The sequence below is a fragment of the Eucalyptus grandis genome, chromosome 5 (assembly GCF_016545825.1).
Source record: "Eucalyptus grandis isolate ANBG69807.140 chromosome 5, ASM1654582v1, whole genome shotgun sequence".
NCBI classification, from domain to species: Eukaryota; Viridiplantae; Streptophyta; class Magnoliopsida; order Myrtales; family Myrtaceae; genus Eucalyptus; species Eucalyptus grandis.
The window spans coordinates 30,652,596-30,673,582 of NC_052616.1; the positions used below are offsets into that span (position 1 = coordinate 30,652,596).

At 37.7% G+C, this 20,987-nt stretch overlaps 1 protein-coding gene across 3 annotated transcripts in view; it reads left to right on the top strand.

The window, feature by feature from the left end:
* The first annotated feature begins 2,716 nt into the window (after positions 1-2,716).
* Positions 2,717-20,987, top strand: part of LOC104444887 (187-kDa microtubule-associated protein AIR9) — a 35,098-nt gene continuing 16,827 nt past the window's right edge. Inside the window, exons 1-21 of one of the 3 annotated variants that reach the window (XM_010058665.3) lie at positions 2,717-2,903; positions 3,029-3,135; positions 3,437-4,310; positions 7,121-7,192; positions 9,225-9,290; positions 9,464-9,535; positions 9,615-9,680; positions 9,792-9,854; positions 9,952-10,017; positions 11,061-11,160; positions 11,521-11,622; positions 12,971-13,203; positions 13,286-13,400; positions 14,021-14,141; positions 14,235-14,410; positions 15,473-15,608; positions 16,489-16,589; positions 16,691-16,738; positions 17,596-17,780; positions 17,860-17,977; positions 18,646-18,773. In XM_010058665.3, coding sequence (XP_010056967.2) covers positions 3,474-4,310; positions 7,121-7,192; positions 9,225-9,290; positions 9,464-9,535; positions 9,615-9,680; positions 9,792-9,854; positions 9,952-10,017; positions 11,061-11,160; positions 11,521-11,622; positions 12,971-13,203; positions 13,286-13,400; positions 14,021-14,141; positions 14,235-14,410; positions 15,473-15,608; positions 16,489-16,589; positions 16,691-16,738; positions 17,596-17,780; positions 17,860-17,977; positions 18,646-18,773 — 2,805 coding nt within the window. In that variant the 5' untranslated portion in view covers positions 2,717-2,903; positions 3,029-3,135; positions 3,437-3,473. Of the gene's footprint in view, positions 3,136-3,436; positions 4,311-7,120; positions 7,193-9,224; positions 9,291-9,463; positions 9,536-9,614; positions 9,681-9,791; positions 9,855-9,951; positions 10,018-11,060; positions 11,161-11,520; positions 11,623-12,970; positions 13,204-13,285; positions 13,401-14,020; positions 14,142-14,234; positions 14,411-15,472; positions 15,609-16,488; positions 16,590-16,690; positions 16,739-17,595; positions 17,781-17,859; positions 17,978-18,645; positions 18,774-20,987 lie in introns of all 3 variants that reach the window. The other 2 variants (XM_039313045.1, XM_010058666.3) reach the window with 2 other exon arrangements.

Consider the following 20,987-nt stretch of genomic DNA (forward strand, 5'->3'; position numbering starts at 1 on the left):
AAAGAATTGCGAAAGACCCAATTTGTTTTGTGAGAAAGAGTTTTTCGGAAAATGATAGCTTTTATTATTTGTGAAATGAATGAATTTGAGAAATGTTTAAATATAATCATCGCCTGCGGTGATCTACTAAATGATAAGTGTTCCCATGATTCTTTTGAAATGAGAAGAGTTTGAATCAGTTAGCCAAGACGGATCTTAAGAAACGGCGTCAGGGTGGTGGGTCCTCTGCAAGCGCTGTCGCCCCTGGGTTTTCCCCGTTACCTGCAGGCTTGTCGTGGTCCAGTGTTGGTACGGTGCGCGGGTTTCCTGGGTCATAAAAAAATGTTTAAATATAAATTATTATCGGTGATGAAAACATCCTTCGTTAACTACTTATTTTTTAACTATTGAGATTCACTCTTCCATATGGAAGGGAGATTATTTTTTTGAAAATGGGGTGAGGACGCGTGATAGTTTCGACTCCCACGCCCGGCAAGCGAGTCAGTGTAAAGTATGAATAGAGTAGAGGACCCGACAAAAAAATTATTTATTTCAAATAATATAAGAGATTATTTTTCGAAAAATATTTTTTGAGTCATTCAGTCAAAATATGACAGGTAAATCTTTGCGCATAATTTCAATATAATCCTTATAACTAATAGGCTTATAAATGATTAGGTAATTTTTATTTGATTTGGTGTGTTAATTTGAAGCAATCATTTGTCGCGTGTCTAATCTCAATAGAGTGAAAGGCACGACTTATGTTGGGTTCTTGTTTTCGGGAGTCTTTCGAGCATGTACAAGAGTGATGAGGTTGTTAGTCGATAATGTGGGTAAGAGATTTTATGGAGTCACTGATGACATAATGAATTATCTTGATTTGAGGGTCGATGTGTCTTTGATTTGATTTTGTGTCGAGGATTCAATGTATGTAAGATTTGAGTAGGTTGGATTCACCATATCCTCGTTTCCCCAGTAGGATCGGCACACGTCCTATAGTAGTTTCCCTCTTCTCGTCTTGTAGTGTCTCTCACCTTTCCAATCTTCAAACCATCCTCGACCTGCTCGTTATCGATGATGAGTTCATCAAAGTACGGTGAGGTGTGTGTTGGCGTGTGTGAATAGCACATAGGCTTTCAGATCATTGACAAACATGGCGACTCTTTCTTGGATAGCAGAAAATATTTTTGATTCAATTTCTCCTTCCAAAATTGAGCAAACTTGTTGAAATTTTAAATGGTTTTCTATTTTCATCTCTTACGAATCAATATGAGTTGAGTAGGTTGGACTTAACTCGTTGTTCATGTCTTGAAGCTATGAAGATCTAATTGAATGAATCCAATCATAGTCAATCTGCTCAAAATTTCTTGGATTGTCCTAAGCATTAATTTATTGTTTTTGTCATAATAGGTCATCTTATCTCCTTAATTCTCGAGGTGATTGAATGGCAATCCGAATCCCACGTACTTTGTGAGTTGGAACTTGAACTTCTCAAGTATTTTTGGTAGCGGTATCAATCGCGATAAGGATTTATATCAAAACTATTTGGCCCATCTTCTTCCCCATGCCCATCACCTAGGTTCAAGAGTGTAAGGGTGTCGACGGTTAGGTTTGGCAATGTTTGTGGCGATGTCAAACAAGTGTGATTTTACTGTTGCTAGACAAGTTTGATAGTTTGTGAGTGATGGTAGTAGTGGTAATAGGGAGTGAGCAGTTTCGTGTTTTGTTCAAATTCTTCAAATTCCACTTTGAATTTAGAACTTACTCGTAGGAATAAGTTTCATTGCTTTTAGAACTTAGGACTAATTTTACATACTATCATTAGTTTCAGTATCTACTCAAGTTTCACTTGTACTTTTAATTGAATAATTATAGTGAATCATGACTACTTGCTAGAATTCGCCTATAATAACTTATATTTATACACATGAAAAATATGAAATATTTTAACAAAATAAAAGTCTTTATTATAAATATTGCCGAAAATAAAAGCTCAAACTAATGGCTTTGGATTACATAGTGTCATGACTGTCGCAAGATGGAGTGAAAACACAAAGATTTATATTAAGTTCCTACCTGTTAGATTAGATTTTCTAATTTTTGTAACTTCAAACTTATTTTATAGAAGTCAGACCGTAGCCATCAGTTAAGTTATCAAATACTCGGTTCTTCCTCATAACCACGTTCACCCCTTGCGGCGGCGGCGGCGGTGGCGGCGGCGGCAGTGGCGAACTTACGACACCTGCTGAACGTGATGATCGCGGCGGCGACCGAATTAATCGGCGGCCACTTTCGATTTCGCGGCAGCGACAACAATGGCCCTAAAAACATGAAACGAAGTAAAAAAAAAAAGGACAGCCGGCCGCAAATCCCACCGCACGCGTCGCCGTCGCGCAATCATTCAAACAGCGATTTCAAAAAAGAAACGCCAAAAATCTCTCCCCCCCACCTCCACAGCAACAGCCGTTTTCCGCCAATTCCATTTCCTCGAATTCCTAATCAAAAAGACAAAAAACAAAAAAAACAAAAAACAAAAAAAAAAAAAATCCGTTCTATTATTTTATTTCGGAAAATTCTCTCATCTACTGACTACTGACAGCCTGACACGCTAACCTCCTTTAACAAAAAAAAAGAAAAAACAAAAACAAAAAAAAAAAAAAAAAAAAGAAAAAAGAAAAAAGACCAATTTCTTAAACCTCACTCCACTGTACTTTTGAAACCCATCTTCGCCAACACACTCCCCTCTCTCTCTCTCTCTACACTTTCTCTCTCTACTTTTTCGCTTTCCTGTCTGGTGCGGAAGCTGCGAAGCAGACACTCTCTCTCTATCACTACCCTCCTCTCGCTGCTCTCGAGTTCGCTCGTCGCAGCTTCCGCTAGATCTGACCGGCATTGCTCTCTCCGCCGCGATCTCGGGAGCTCCGGTCGGTGCTCCCGTCGCTCCGGCGACCTCCCCGGTCCCGTCGGTCGGCCCGCATTTCGCCGGGTTCCGTCCGGCGGGCTTCTCCAGCGTCCCCCCTCTGACTGCTCTCCGGCTTGGATCGTGCAGGTCGTCCGGCGGGCCGGTCGAAAGGAGCTGCATTTCCCCGCGGCGCCCCGGATCCGGGGCGGCATGCGTGAGCCGCCGTCGCTGGGGGCTTAGTGCGGCCGGTTTTTGTAAGTTCCCGGAACTCGGTTGTTCGTTTTTTCTTGTCGGTTGGTGCATGTAATCGAGAATGTGGTTTCGGATGAGCTGCTTTTTCGAGTGGTAGCTTTGACAATTGTGGGGTGGGGAAATGTTAAAAATGGTATCTTGCGCGGTAGGACGTCGGAAAATGACCCGTGTGATGTTTAGTTGAGAAGATGGGGTGGGTTGCTTGTTTTGTAAGTTTGCCTTCCTTCTAGATCAAACATTTCTACTTTTGCTGAGTAGGGAAGACATTCACGTTGGTTGTTGGTTTGTCTTGGATTGATTCAGCCCCTTACTTCGTTTAACTGCTTTGTGCTGAGCCGAAATGGATGATCCAGAAGGAGGTTTTAGTGAGCCTGCAGTGGACAACTCCGCAAGCTCGGAGAAACACTTGTCTCTTACTCCGAGCGATACTCCGAAATCGGTTGTGAAAAGTGTGAAAGCTATTTCCGTTGAGACTGCGGGGTTCGCAAGACCCACCTTGTCTAGTAGAAAGAAAATGGACCCGAGAAGCGTGTCGGATTCAGATTCCGGCATAAGCAAATCAGCTGGTACTCCCTCAGGGAAGACTTCGAATTCAGTTCCTGCGACAAGAAGAAACAGCACGGGAGGTTTGGCCCAGAAAACGTCTGCCCTGAAGAGCAATGTGGGAACGGCTGGAGGCAAGAAGGACGCATCTCCTTCAGCTCCAGGAGCAGTGAGGCGATCTCTCCCAGAACTTAGGAGGACCTCATTGCCCTCTGTAGTGACTAAACCCACGGCCAGCAGAGCAAGTGTTTCAAATACCAAGGGTGCAGTCGTGGAATCACCAGTTGGACGGGGTTCAAGAACTACAACAGGAGCTGAGGGAACAAAGCAAGGAACCACGAAACAGTCTGCAGTCAAGGGAGCTGTGCCAGCTTCATCACCTTCCGTAAGGAGAGTTGCTTCAACTTCTGTGGATAGCATGGGTAGTGGTGGGACCAGAAAAACAGTTTCGAGGGTTTCGTCCCCATCTGCCCGAACACCTTCGAGCTCTAGTGGACTTAAAACGGGTTCCTTGTCCTCATCTCTGGATAGGAGTTCTACTTTGTCAGGCCGGCGGAGAATGATGACACCAGATAGTAAGGATTCGAAGTTTATGATGCTTCCTCATGTGGAGCTTAAAGCTAGTGATGATGTGGTAAGCTTTTTGCTTTATGATGTTCATGGAAGGAAAATAGTGCCCCATGATCACTTGAGTTCTTATACTGCGTTAAATATTCATGAACTTATAATTTTGGAGGTCTTGTTGATAATTCTTAGGAGCTTTGAGTAACAAATTTTAGTTCATCAACGTGCTTCCTCGTCTGGCTACATTGCATTTTACATTCTTTTATCTTCCTTTGAATGGTTTAGCCCAAAGAAAAGATTATACATTACATTTCAAGAATATGATTTCATCGTGTATAGGTTACATTCATTTAAAGTTGTTTTGACTGGTGTCATCAATTCATTAGTACTGACTTTTAGTAGCTTTTAACTTTTGCATTTGTCTGGTCATAACATAAATAGCACATTTGGTTGCAGTAATGACTAGCCACCACAGCCCTATTATTTATTAGAGTGTTCATTTGAGGTAATTGTTACTGCACTTCAATCCCTATTACAATCAAAGCAGAGTCCCCGCTATAGGACCCTTGTATAGTAGCTATTATGTGTCCGGTACAGTTTTTACTATGTATAATCTTTTTTAATAATTATTGTTTTTATTTTAGCAGTATAATGTACTGCATTATAATTCATCATAGCTACATAACATACAAATTTATCATAATTCATAATTTCGTAATATGATGGTAAACCTTAACTTAATTACTTAAAACAATAAATATAACCATAATTTTATAATATGATTATGATATACAAGTGAAGTTATTAAATTACTAGAGAGTGAAGGCCTTTTCTTTTGATAGGTAGAAGAAAAGATTGATATACGGCACCAAGGGGGGTGCAAACCCATATGCAAAAAGAGCTCAGAACCAAAAGAGCTCAATTACTAGGCAAATCATCTACAGTATTGATTAAAGCATTTACATCCGGACATAACTTTCCACTGAACCAAAAATTTAATACTTTCAATCAACTAGTGATAATTACAGAAATGGGTGTCTCCTCTTTGATTAAAACTCTTTTATTCTGCTACAAAAAAGCAGCCAAAGAGATTGAAGAAATTCTTGTCTTCTTAACATGATGCAAAAGTAGACCTTGCCAAGCCCATTATTCTTGTTCAATAGATCCTCCAATAACCCAAGATAGTGTGGTGCACGCAGAAGTGGCCACCTCGATCAATCTTGTCCAAGGACAGTGAAAGAGGAGAGTTCTAGCCACCTTAGCCTCTCTTGGCAAAAAGAGCATCTGTTGACAAACACATCCCTCTTTTTTGCAAATTGTCTAAGTGAGAATATGTTCCCAAACAAAAAAATGAAACTGTAGTTGGCACTCTCGCTTTACATATAGCATTCTAAGGAAAAGCCTCCTTGCCACCAACAAGAGAATAAAGGCCTTTCTGATATTTTCTCTATGTGTTTGCTATTACAGGGTCAAATCAACAAAAATATTGATATTCCATTACTTAAACCAATCACATAATAGCTATTGCAGTTCTATTCTATTTTAGCATGATAATAATTTAATTACAAACGAACCATCAGTTTTACAGGATGAACTTTGATATACATTAAACTCACAGCCAGGATGAGAAAAAATAATGATATTATCTTTTTGTCTTCCCAAGCTGCTAGTAGTATGTGGCATTGTCATCTTGGAGCTTGATGTTATTTATCATGATAGCTTCATGTAAATTCACTTTCCTTTCTCTATGTTCTGATTATACTCTCCAATAAAATGCCTCCTTTCAATTTCATGCATCCTGAAAGTCCATTGTCTCTGCTGAAGCTTTTGTGAACTTTGTTATATGCATATGCATGTAGGCAACTTTGATTTGGCTGATGATATGAAAATTGAACTCATTTGATTAATTATTCTTATGTCTTGATTATTTAGGCATGTCTGGATTGACTTTTGTTTTTTACTTTTTGCCAAATCAAGATGTTGTGGCTTACACACTTTGAATTTTTTTAATCTAAAATACTTGACTCTTTCACAACATATGAATGTTGACTTGAAATTAATATATAATCTTGAATGATTTCTCGAGATTTAGATAATTGTTTTAGATTTTGGTGGGTTAGTTAAAAAAATCACTTCTTGCTGTTGATCAGTGGCAAACAAATAGGCCCTTAATAGATTTTAATTGGAACAGATGTAATCAAAACTTTCCCTTCTTAGCATAGACCAGTCTGGTTGCTTAGGTATTTATTCCTTTTCCTACTGAGGAAAACTGATCAAAATGGAAGGTCAGTGAGAACAGCACAACTCTTGACAGACACGGGCACTGAATGGCTTGAAACCAAAGATAGACGCTTGATTATCACATACAGGAGTTACGGAATTTTAAATGCATTGATGTTGTGGGGCAAACCTCCTGAACCCCTCCCTAAGAGTCATCTGTGTGTGGAAATTATCCCTCGTAAGGCCCTTGTTGTGAAAAAAAAGGGGAGAAAAATTTGTGAAGAATGCGTGTCATGTGTGTTTGTCGGGGATGAGTAAGGTTGAAATTCTTGTGTCATCAAAACAAAGAAAGAAAAGTGGGGAAACTAAGTTTCTGCAAGAGAGTTACTATTTGGTTGCTTATCTCAGCCAAAATTAGATCATGTTTGAGTATGTTTTTCCATTTCATTTTATGTTTTGTCATTATTTTATAATGCTAAGCACGCAGTAAATCTGATAAATCAAACCCCTTGCCTTTCTTTGTTCTCCACAACCCCCATCCTTACAGACACACCCAATTCCAAACTGAGAATGACCTAACATTTTCCACTGAATTAACCATGCTGTATTGTTTTTGTCTATTGGTCATCATCTATATGACATCCTCTGTTTTCCTGTTAGAGATTGGACCTAAGGGGTCACAGAGTGCGTACTCTCAGTGCTGGTGGCCTGAACTTGACACCAAATTTAGAGGTAAAAGATTTTCTTTCAATCGAGCTTTTTTGATGCTGTAGTTACCATTTTCTGGTGTTCATTAAAGAATTCGCTATCCCTTTGACTTGGCTTCTTTTAGTGGTGACTCCAGGATGGCTTTGAGCTTCTGGTTGATAAAGTGTTAAGTGACTGCACAATGCTATTGTCAATAATTTTCAGTGGATTGTGGATCGTTTTGAGTGGCCAGAGCTCAGTTGAACTAAAATGTTTTAATCCAGATGCTGTAGTTACCATTTTCTGGTGTTCATTAAGGAATTCGCTATCCCTTTGACTTGGCTTCTTTTAGTGGTGACTCCAGGATGGCTTTGAGCTTCTGGTTGATAAAGTGTTAAGTGACTGCACAATGCTATTGTCAATAATTTTCAGTGGATTGTGGATCGTTTTGAGTGGCCAGAGCTCAGTTGAACTAAAATGTTTTAATCCAGCAAATAGAGAGCTTTGAAGTACGATTTTGGCTGTGGTGGTATAATGACATGCAACATCAGGGGAAGGGAAGGTGGTGGTGTAGAATGACTGCGAAGTGAAACTTATAAGAACTTGAGATTGAGTTGGTGGATGGTAATGTAATAAAAACTTTTCATTTTGGTTTGATTCGTCAAGTTGGTCGTGCCTTTTGGACAACCAACAAGATATCATTTTATTTATAAATAAATCATGGTTCCATTCCCATGATATTCCTGGTTGAACCAAAGGAAGCTTACATCTGCTCCCAAAGTAATTCCATAAAATTTTAGCTTATCCCTGATAAACAAAAGTATGACTATTTAGAAAATCAGCTTCATATACGCATCATTTCATAAACATGAGTCCTTATGGCTGGAGCATATATACCAACTAAACTCAGCTTGTAACAAATGAAATCTACATGAGGATAATTAAGAAATTAGCAAGTTCATGAAGGCTGTGCAATTTCACCAAGAGTCAATTTTTCTCTGATGAAGCGGATTCAAACTTTTTTTTATAGAATGCTGAATTGGGAGTAATGTGTTATGTAGCCTAATAATGATCAGACATTGTTAATATAGACACTGCCAGTTTGAATCCCAACTCCTTAGACATTGTTATATTCACATAGATAGCATGTAGTAGAAGCCACAGCTTTATGTTCTGGTTTTGCACTCCACATCAAATGGTTGATACTATATTATGGTAAATGATCTGTCTTTAAAGCATTAGCCATTAGGTGGAGGAAATAAAATGTAGAGAAGGCCAGAATAAGTTCCCTTAAATAGTCCATGTGAGATAAATTAAAGACCCAACATAATGTGCAACCTTGATGAAGAGCAGGAAATAAGATAAACAAGAAGCACTTGTTAAATTTGTGCTGGGCGGAGGCATGATGGCAATTAATCTTAGATCTTTTGTCACGTTATGCTCATAAACATGGCTCTGATGTCATGCCAAAGTGAGACAATGAAAAGATTTGAGACTGAATCGTTATGCTTTCTGCGCAGCTACTTATTTGGTTGTTGTATAGAATGAATGACTTTACAACACAAATATGCCACTGTACACTAAATATTCACTAAAACTAATCAATAGGTATTTCCCTTCACATTTCAACCACATCTTTCCTTTCTTTGGCATCCAAAGTATTCTTGGAAGTAAATTCTTCTATTAATCAGACAATGTATGATCATGATTTAGCAGTTATGAGCACATTATGTGTTGTTCTCCTATTGTCTGATGAACTTTGGGTAACTAGTTTGGTGCATGGTTGGATCTCATTTCTGTACATGATCTTTTGATGTTCCTTTGAGTTTGAATTCTGGATGGCACATTTCTTGAATGGATGGTGCTATTCCTATTCATCCTTGACTTTTTATATCCTCAACATCGACTTCCTTTTTTTTTTGGAAGGTTCAACAAAATTCTATCAACGTTTGCTTCTTCTTATTGTTTTTTCTTGAGATTTCAATAGCAAGGTATTGATTTGTCGATAAATATATGCTCTAGCATTAGAAAGATGTTTTACTTCTTTTGTTGTACAACTTACAATCCTTTTTTGCAGTTTGTTTACCTCAGAGACAATCTTTTGTCCACGCTTGAAGGGGTTGAGATACTCACCCGTGTCAAGGTCTGTCATCATGCTTCAAGCTACTTGATTCCGTTTGGCAATATTAGTAATCTTTAAAAGTTGGAGCAAATTATCTCCTCATTTTTACTGTGGTTGGTTACATCTTCTCTGTAAATGGGCCTTTAGGTGAGTGGATCAGCAAAAACTAAGCATTTTAAGTTTTTTTTTTCCAGGTTCTTGATTTGAGTTTCAATGATTTTAAAGGGCCTGGCTTTGAACCGCTCGGAAATTGCAAGGCTTTACAGGCACGTTTTTCAGTATTTAAGCTGTTGACTGCTCTGGAGGTTAATGTCCTTTGTCATGATGGTGATGTAATCTGTGCAGCAACTTTATTTGGCTGGAAATCAAATCACTTCTCTAGCAAGTCTTCCTCAGTTCCCTAATTTAGAGGTAATTTAATGAAACATTACTTTATCATTGATCAGTGCTTGCAATTGTTTTTCTTTATTTTGCTGATGTTTGAACTCATGTCTACTTATTTTTGTTTATATCTTCCTTTAGTTTCTATCTGTTGCCCAAAATAAGCTCAAGTCTTTGGCAATGGCAAGTCAACCACGTCTACAGGTAATAGCAAGACTATGTGATTGTATTGCCAATAGCATTACCCTATTCCTTCTTAAGCAGCTCATTCTGGATTGTTTCTTATATACCTTTCATGCAGGTTTTAGCTGCTAGCAAGAACAAAATTTCCACTCTAAAGGGGTTCCCACATTTGCCTGTACTTGAGGTGGATTGGCTCGGCATACTCATATCCTCAGTTTTTTTGTGTTCTATAAGAAGTACAAGTTGATCCATATTTTTACTGTGGGAGCTGTATGTTTCATGGTCTGAATCAAGAAGCCATTATGCACTTATTTAACCATGTAACAGATACATACAAAACTCGCTACCTACTTAAATAACTCCCAGTCCTCAATTGTCTCGTATCCTGTTTTCTTCAAATATTGGTCTTAGCATTTGTACTTTGGTTAAAATGGCCAGGGTCTTTAGCATCCTTTTAAGTTTCCTTTTTCTGTTTTCTCGATTATTTGCGACGCTTTTCAATATTATTGTCTTTGGCAATAGGATTCACAATATGCATGAGAAATGTGCAGGTTTTCGAATGTTAAGTTTCCTTCCCAACTAAACTTAATGGTTGAGCGATATCTATATTAAAAAGACATGTTCTTTCCTTTCTAACTGTACTACTTCTGATTGAGGAACTCTTTAAAGCGAGAAAACGGATATGTGTTGGCCTCAGAGCTTAGGGGAAGGTAACTAGATGTCACGACCTAAATGCTGAACTATTGACTGTTCTTTAAATGGGTGTTTACCCCAAAAAGAGGTGGGTAAGGTTAAGGATGTCTTTAGTATAGTTGATGATAGATTTGATTATAGCTCTCCTTTCTGTTCAGAGGGAGTTGGTGGTCTGTGAAATCTTAAAAATTCGTTGTTTGTGGAATGGAAGACTGGGTAACTTAACTTACGTGGCCCAATCCCAAGGGGGTTGACTAAGATCTCTTCTTCCTACCGGCTGGTTCTAACTAATCCACTGCTGACCAGACCAATAAATGTAATTTCGTTTCAATATTCAGTTATGGACACTGCTTAATGTACTGTATGATGAGGGTGGTGGATCAACTACTAGAAAGCTTCGAGATAATGTCTCTTTATTTTGGCAGAAATATGTCTTGAGTCTGTCTCTTTGAACTCCAACAGTGAGTCCAAGAAACATTAATGATAAATGGGTAGGTTTGCTTTTAATTTTGTTGTATCTGTCTTGTGATGTAGCATCTACGAGTAGAGGAGAATCCCATACTTAAAATGCCTCATCTGGAAGCTGCTTCAATCATACTTGTCGGTCCTACTCTGAAAAAGTTCAATGACAGAGGTAACTGCAGTTTTCCTTGTCTAAGATGAGAAGTTTTATGTCTAGATGACATTAATATAAAGAGCTTCTTTATTTATATTTAAATCAATGCATTTAAGGATCATTTTATGGTCCAGTTAAGTGTAAGAAATAGTGGAGGTACTGGAAGGGAGTTTAGTGGTTGGGCAACAGGCAGCTCCACCTTAGCACTCAATTCAACACGATTTTATATCATTTTAAATAGATATTGGATTAGGGTAGATTCTCTACGTTAAATTTTCATTCAGCTCTGTCAATTTATTATTTGCCTGGATCAACCTAGTCAATGCTTTAGGTACTGAATTTCTTGCTTTTCCTGTTGAACATACAATTTGGCAATAGATCTTTCACGTGAGGAGGTGGCACTTGCAAAACGTTATCCCAAGGTCACAGCTTTGTGCATCAGAGATGGATGGGAGTTCTGTCGCTCAGATCATGCGGCTGGTATGGCTTCTTGATACCATACTTTTTGAAGGTCTTATGCTGAACAATGTCAGTTGAATTCATTATTGTAAACAGATGTTGGCTTTGGATTGAGCTTCTATGTAAAAGTTAATACCTCTCTATTTGTTTGGATTGCTCTCTAGGCATGTTAGATTCCTGAAGATTTATTGAATAGCTAATAAGTTAGTTAAGTGCATGCATGTCGTCACTTACAGGATTTGCCAATAAAATCCATAGATATTCAGTCTTCAGTACCATCCTTTTCTAATCATGGCTCTGGTACTAGCGAACCTGGTGAATGGCTCTGCAAGATGGATGTAATTGTCCATCTAAAGCACTTATTTTCCTTGGATGGAATTTGTATGTTTCTATAGATATTCTTGCTTTGTGTGGATGACATTTTGGTTTGCAACTGAAGATATTCCTAGGTATTAAATACGAGATCAGGCAAATAGGTTCCTTTTCTCTCCTCTCCCTCCCTCCCTCTCTCTCTCTCTCTCTCTCTCTCTCTATATATATATATTTTTTTTTTTTTTGTGTTGTAAGACATTAAGTGAATGTTAACTAGCATGCTGAAATAAGTTTCCATACCTATTAACTATGAGTATTGCATTCTGTTATTGTTATTGCAGACTAAACTATCTGCTGATTAAGCTTGTCAACCATGGATCTATTAGGGATGTTGTTTTATGCAGTCTCTGTCGGTGTTATTCTTGTGCACCTAGTGAGCTTGGTAACAGCAAAATCAATTCAATTTCCTTGTAGGCTCTCCAGTCACTTCCTGCCACACCAAACAAAGAGATATTTATGCAAGATTATGAAAATGTCTTTTCTTTGAGACCCATCATATACTTGTATGCAAATCTGGGATTGCCCTTTTGATTGGCATCCATCAAGTTCCCATTGATGAAATTCCTTATCCATATACCCTCTCCACTTGTATACTGACAGAGACTTGTTGATTCTTTAGCCTTAACAAAGGCTGTTTTTCGACTTTAGTTTCTCTCTCAAATTGTGAATTCCAGATTTTGTTGTATGCTATTTTCCTAGGAAAGAAAGTAGCTTTGTTCTTCTCAATACTAGCTTCCTCTCTCTATTATACCTTATCTTTGGGAATGTTTGTGAAAGAATCCGATTTCTATCCTTCCTATAAGAAAATGAATTATCAGTGCTGATTAACTTTGTATCTAAATTTGCATTCATTGCAATGTCAAGGTGGAATAAGACAAATAAGTTGGTTGTTTATACATTTTTATTGCCAGTGCATATTGTTCAATACACTTTATCTTGGATTTTCTTAGTTTTGTGCAACCTTTAGTTCTTCATGAAGTGTGTTTCCCATGATCAGATTCAACATTTCGGTTTCTGTTGGAGCAATGGAAGGATCAGTTTCCTCCGGGCTACCTGCTCAAAGAAGCCTCTGTTGATCGACCATTTGAAGAAGATGTCTGCCACTGCCACTTCACCTTTGTTCAAGACAGCACTCTGACCATTGACCAGCAGTTAGGATTGAAATATCAGTGGTTTGTTGGAGAGAGAACACCGTCGAATTTTACCATGGTTCCTGATGCTACTGAGGAGGTGTTATATCTATTAAGCTTCTTAATACTAACTGATGGCATTATCATTCTTTCATTCTTAAGCTCTTTCTATAACTGGTCAGGTTTATTGGCCAAAGAAAGAGGACATTGGTAAAATACTGAAAGTGGAATGCACTCCTGTGTTGGGGGAAACTGAGTATCCTCCTATTTTTGCCATATCCTCACCTGTATCACCAGGTAAACTGTTTAACATTTTCTTTGAACCCACAATATTCGGGAAAGTATCTTCACAGAATGGCAACCATGATTAAATTTCACTTAATTGCACTTGCAAGACAAATTTCTTGGTCCCCCTCTCACTGTTTCACACAATTTTTTATTTCGGAAATCAGATGAAATATTGATCATGCACATGGGACCTCTTTTCCTTTTTCCTTTTCCTGCCAGGAACTGAGATATCTTCCAATGGCGTGTTTTTCATCTGTTATGGTGAATATTTGAAGTTAACTGCTTAGCTTTCCCTTAGAATTCATGAATCCTCTTTGGTGAAGTGTTGTTAACATGACTTAACCTCTTTCTATTATTTCATACAGCTTCTTTTGGACATGAATTTTGCCCTGTTAAATCAGGACACACAATTTTCTTCTGATGTCTATAACTGTTCTATTTTCTGTTTTGATTCTGGTTGGAACATTGATGGTCACTTCCATCTATTTTCTCTGTTTTCCTCTTCTCTGAGGAACTGTGTCCCTGTCTTACCTGGGAAATGAAGAATGTTCAGCTACTCAGGAATGACAGATTCATTTACTATATCTAATATTTTAAGGTTCTCCCTTCTCATTGTGTCCTTTCAATAGGATGTAAAATCCCAAAGGTTGTTAACCTTGAAGTGCATGGTGAGTTGGTGGAAGGAAATGTAATTAAAGGCCACGCAAAGGTTGCTTGGTGTGGTGGTATCCCAGGAAAAGGTGTTGCCAGGTGAGTTTGCTTCTTGAATGCATGCAGGATTTGTTGTATGTGCATGTCTGCTTGATAGTGTCTGAAGAAATTAAAAGATGTTTGATCTTTCAGTTGGTTAAGAAGAAAGTGGAACAGCAGTCCAACAGTTATCCCTGGGGCAGAGGAGGAGGAATATCAGTTGACGCTGGATGACATTGATACAAGTCTGGTTTTTATGTACACACCGGTAACGGAGGAAGGTGCCAAAGGAGAGCCTCAGTATAAGTACACTGAATTCATCAAAGCAGGTGGAAATGATAGTAGCTGTTTGTGTAAAACTTATAAGTTCTGGTCTTAGGACTGATCTTGTCATAAGACCTTGCCATTCTTTTTCTGATTTACTTTTTTGACAAGGATGCCTTATTTGAACTGACATTTGATTTTGATTTTTACCCTGAATCTGCATGGTTGTGTGGCATCTTTGAAGTATGAGGATGCTATGTTAAGGAATTTTCTTTGTTAAGTGATTGGGCATTTTGATTGATCAAGTAAACCTATGCGTGAGTTACATTCAATCAATGACATTTCTCCTTTTTACTCGTATTTTGATGTTAAGTGTGGCAAAAGCAGTTACTTCTACAAACAAATAACATATAAATTAAAAGTATTGATCAAAGAGGAAATTCCATTGTCAATCATTTGTAGTGGTATTGCTAGAAAAAAGAGGAAGTGTTGCTTCAATAAGTCTGTCATTTTCCGTCCCAAAAATGGAACATCCTTGAAGATTGGTCTTTTAGCAGTCATGGACCTGATTATACTGTTCTTGTCAATCAGCAGCTATTCCTAATTTTTTACCTGTTTTGAATGTTTATTTTTTTAGATCTTTCTTCCCACAATGAGGAGAAGTAAAAACAATACGTTTAAAGAAAAGGAAAAAGCTCATGCTTTTCGGGAAACCTGGAGCAGTGAAACACTCTCCAACTTGATTAACTTGAAAAATCCTTTTTCGTTTTACAGTTGGGTGAATGTCCTGATAGCTTTTCCATGAAGGATACAGAGTCCCTCTTGTATTCTCATGAATCTGTCGGAGTGGTGCATTTTATTCTCACTTTTTTCCTCCTTTCTTTCCTTAGGCACCAGATAATTTTCACATGACTTACAGTAAGAGCTATTTAGCTTCTCACTAGACACCATTGATTGTTTGTGTTTCTCTTGCTCTTTTATCATGTTTCTGCCTTTGAAGTTCTAAATTTAGTTTTCCATCAGTCACAATATCTCTGCCAGTTATTCTGTTGGTCTTTGTACTTTCATATGAGCGAATAGAAATCTTTATGATATGTGGCAATGATCCCTATACTTGCTTCTAGCAGCTTTTCCATCAGTGAATAATGTTCAAATCATTGGAGAGGTTGTTGAAGGGAATACAATAAAGGGAGTTGGAGACTACTTTGGAGGACGTGAGGGTCCAAGTATGTTTGAGTGGCTTCGTGAGAACATTGACAATGGGTTAGTATAACCATTCCATTTATGCTTGTATTCCCTGGACGCTAGACAAATTTCTGAATTTGCTACACACCCTTATAATCATCTCTTTGTGACATTGTTGGTTAGAATCTGTTACTTATTGTGTTTTTAGCATTTCATTTTCATTTTCTTTTCATCTTCTCCTACATTATGTTTTCTTAGGAGTAGCATTAATGTCCTTGTATGGTTATTAAAATATCAAACATGATTATAAAAATTTGTAATGTAGTCTATTTCCTTAAAAGGTTTAGCCACTGCTTGGCAAGTTTTAAGGTTCATTATTGGAAGTGTGCAAAATATAATGTAAGGAGATACTTATGCTAATACTTCTTTCTCTTTGTTGAAATTAAGCTGGATCACTGACAATATGTTCAATAAATTAAGGTCATAGAAGGAGTTGTGATTTAATATTTTAATGCTATAATGATCCCCTTGATACGCAATTAGGATTTGGCTTGAGACAAAAGTGTAAAAGTCACTACTTTTTTCGGTCAGAATAAAAGTGATTATTGATGGGGAGAGAAAAGAGAGTGTGAGAGAAAAGAGATTTGTAGAGATTCCAACGCCTGAATTTGAGCCATGCCAATTCATCTTAAAGCTTAAGATGGTTGATGGAAGCATGGTTTAGTGGTGCTTTAACACTTCTCCATATAAACCTATAGTCAGGATATTATGGATGGTTTCAGCTTCCCAACACTGTAAAGAGGCACGAGAAAATCACTGCGTAGCCAAACCTAAATGTTATGGCACCAAAATCTATGTTAATAGTTTGAAGTTAGTCTAACTGTGCTGTCATTGTGCATGCTACATGATTCTGGAAATGATTCTGACAGGATCTGTTTCATTTTCATCTTTTTCCCAGAGATTTTGTGATGGTTTCTAGAGGAACATCTGAGTATACATTGACCAAGGAAGATGTTGGGCGAAGACTATCTTTTGTCTATATTCCAATAAATTTTGAGGGTGGGTCCACTTGCCACTGTAGTAAATAATTGTTATGATCTTTACTCATTTTGAAGCTTATAGTTTCTTCTTTTCCTGACGAAGCAGTTGTTCATTTTCAGGACAACAAGGGGAATCGGTTTCTGTTTTGTCTCCTAAAGTAAAACGAGGTAACTTTGATTTAAGTAGAGAAATGTTATTATATGTTCTTTCTCAACAAATGAAAATTTTGTTTTAGTTATACCATCTGTCATGGTACATCTGATAAGGCTGTTGACAGTGTTGTCCCAATGAATCCTTGGCCAGCTGTTGAGACCTAGCTATATCATGATTACATTTATTTGCTTGCAAGAGTCATCAACTATGTGTCCTTGTGACAATGCACCCCCAATCCTGGACTAATCTTTATGAACAGTGCACATATATGATTCTAGTAGCTTAAGGGATGGCTTTGCTTGGTTGGACTTGAACAATGACTATTCCTTCTGGATTATGGAGAAATGAACAGGTCTTGTACCGTGTTGTGGCTCATAGTTATATTAGGACTTATAAATTCAAGAACAACACCTAGTTGTGATTGGCAGGCATGATGAATTTAAAGGTGTGAACATCCATAGATGTATCTACATATATACTGCACTCAATTGGTGCCAATAAATGAAGATTGTGGAAGTCTTACCGTCTTGTGTTGGGCAGCCAACAGCGATTCTTTTTGCATAGGTCAGCAAGTTTTGCCCATTAGGAAGTTTTTCATCGGGAGTTATCGAGCTAATGCCAGTAGTGGTTTTTTGAGGTGCCCGCCTCTTTTATGTGAAGTGTCTGGTACTTATTCCATCTCTAGTCTGATTAGCAAACATGAGCTTCTAAGTATTGTCTATGTAGCTGGTCGATGTCCATGTGTAAATTTTTGAAAGCAACCTTCTTTCTTGATGTCCATGCTAGTATGTTCTCAGTGGAGCTGATGTTGTTCTACACCATTCTGTTGGCTTCCTTCATTTCTAATGCTTTTACCTTGACTAAATTTCAGCTCCCCCCAAAGTGTCACAGTTGAAAATAATTGGCGATTTGAGAGAGAATAGTAAGATTACAGTTACTGGTTGTGTTACTGGCGGAACTGAAGCCTCCAGTAGAGTGCAGTGGTTCAAAGCAAGTTCTCCAACTTTGGATGGAGAAAATGGTCTAGAAGTGTTGAGCGCCTCAAAAATTGCCAAGGTAAGTTGTTATTTGTTTGGAGAGATCATATGTATGATTAAGTTGGATCTATTTATACTTTCGCTTTTCCTGTTTCTAGGCACTACGCATACCTTTGGGGGCTGTTGGATATCACATAGTTGCAAAATACATTCCCATGACTCCAGATGGTGAATCTGGTCAACCAGCTTATGTTGTCTCTGAAAGAGCCGTTGAGAGTAAGTTATATGTCTCTCCATCTTGACTTAGCGTTGTCTCAATGAATACGGAAGATATAATACAAAAATGGTTTTGTTGTCTTATTTCACTTCTGTTTTGTTTGCTTAAAAGATGAATATACTTATTCAGCTTCAGTAGATATCATTCTTCCGGTTGTATTTAATTTGATGGTGCTGCATCTATTGCTGACCGCTTTAATTTTAAATTTGTTTTGGGGGGACGGAAGTGGCTTTATTTGTCTCAACCTATTTTATGGTTCATTATCATCTATTTCATAGCCAGCATGCCATAATTGATAAATGTTTGAGCTAATTGATTGGTCTTTGACAATCTGCATGACTGTATTTGTTTTTGATAGTATTCACCAGGTTTTCTCTGAGATCTTCTGAGTTCTAGCTCCGCAAGAGTGAGAGTGTTCAAATTTTATGTATTCTTTTATGGATTACTAAAAAGAATTAACATGAGGCAACAAGGAGGTTGCTTTATTGAAGAGCTAAAGGCCAACTTTTTATTGATTTACCTTGTTTTATTTTCAAAGGTCAGATGACATTATGTATTCTGTTGCAAAGTTGGATATGTTAGTTATGTAATCTTGTTAGAATTTCCTTTTCAACTCTCTGCAACTTTACTCTACCAGCATGCCTGATTATTGGTATATTTACTACAGATCTTCCTCCTAGCTTGAATTTTCTGTCTATCAGTGGTGATTATATGGAAGGTGGGATACTGACTGCATCATATGGTTATATTGGGGGTCACGAAGGAAAAAGTATCTACAAGTGGTATCTTCATGAGGTAAATCTTGTCTTGCGTGTGGGTGGTAGTCCGCTTCTATGTTTGTGGATGTTCCATATTTGGTAAAGTAAGCCAATTTCTCCCGGCATCTGTGTTCTCTCTGGAATATACATGACCATATTCTCATTATGTTGTGTATCGATCAATTGGGTTTACTAGGGATCCAGATCATGGCTGGCTCAATCACACTAATAGTGAATCATAACATTCGAAAGAAATGTGTAATATCCATTGCAAAAGCCATCTGTGAAGAGAAGTTAAATTATATTATGCATGACAGTCTTTTGACCGGCGTTAAATAGTGAGCGGTCAATGGGAAGCCAATCATCTGTAAACTGGATGATATGGTTGTACCACTTGATTATGCAGTATAACATAAATCCTAGAATGGTTCGATCCTGACTATACTAGACCTATCGTAGTAACAACTAATGATCAGATGGTTGCCTGACTATGAGGTCAAAATTACAAACTGCTAGCTAATAGTCAGCTGACAAGGTTTTTCCATAATGTGCCTCTCAGGTGTGAGCTTTCTCCAAGGCTTGAAATTATGTTGAAAAAATCTGATTCATGCAATGATTAATAAATTGAAGTCCTTCTGTGATTTTTAGGATGATGAAAAGATAGATGGCCAATTCCATTCTGATAGTTTGAGTCACTAATTAGAAATGTTTTCCTGCCATAAATCTGCGGTTATAGAATATTATAATCCGCATATAATGAAGTTGAATCAAGAATTGATAGAGGTTGACAATAACTCACGTATTTGCCATGCATGAGAGGTGCCATTCCATTTGTTATTGATTAAACTATTTGTCTGTAGGAACTTTGTAGTAATTGCATTTATTTTAGAGTGCGCGTGCACACACACCTATATGAACTATAAAAGGAAGTTTCCGCAAGTAAGGTACCATTTAGATACCATTACATGCTCCCTTCTAGTCCATTTCTTGGCCTGAGAGCATAGTCAGACTATTATCCAAATTGGAGAGGGTTTTTCTGTGAACCAAAAGCTCAAAAGTTGTGACTATCTATCTTCACACTAACAAACTACGGCCTTTTTGTTTTACTGTTGACTTTCCCAACAAAATGAAAAAGAATTATTTTAATTTTAAATAATTAGGAACATGTGTATACTTATTTAATTTACAAAAATTTGAGGTTTAAAAAATTGAATAAATTCAGTCATCAATACTAACAAAAATGCATGAGTCATAGTAAAAGCCAAAGTTGCCGTGAATAGACCCTTGGGTTCATGACTCTCAAAATCCCTCAAAATTTTGCCCCTCTAACATGTCAAAAAATATCTGGAGGAGCAGCAGCAAACAAGCAACATTCTTTTGACTTATGTTTACACCACATATAATAGCTGCTTTTTGTCAGCCTGACTCCCATTATGTTACAGACTCTTTGAAGTTCATCCAACTTAAGTAATTGAGCTGTGACAGAAATTCTTTCAGTTAGTGTGTGGAAGTTCCTTTCACTACATTTCTATCAAATTAAAATATGTGATGACAACTACTGTGAAACAGAAAACCATAATTGGTTGATTCATGGTGTTGTGCTTCATTTGTGTGGCTCTCAGTGAAAAGTGGAGATTCGTTCTAAAAGATTTTCTGAACTGCATACTGAATTTTGACACTCATTTGAAATTGGCTGGTTTCTCTCAGATTAGACCTGTATATAGCTGGTCAGTCTTTACAAGCTGAAAGTGTGAATGGATGGGCATGGGGAAAGTATTTTGCATTTGAAAGTCTGACTTGGCCTGCTGGCCTGCCCTACCCTGAAATTAATATGCATATTTTTGCGAGTGGTGGGACTTTGTTAACAAAGCTAGGCTCTATCTTCGACTAATCATGCCCTATTTAGCAAGTCTATGTAGCATTCCTCTAGTAGTTGGTAAACTGCAGTGGTACCTATTGCATATTGGAAAACTGCAATGATGCCCGGTGTTTGTAATAAATAGAGGAAACGACAATCATATCCATTTCAGTAATCAGTGGACCTTGAAAACTAAATATGTAGAGGATGCTTTTAGTCAAGTCTTTTGAAGTATGTGGGCTCTAATTGATGACCTTGTCAAATATTAGCACTTAGTTCTAGTATTAATTGATTATAATCACTTGTATTTTAGTTAGATTGGCCACAATCCATTCACCAATGCATCGAACTTGCCATTGACTCATTATATTTCATATCAACCACTGTAGTCTA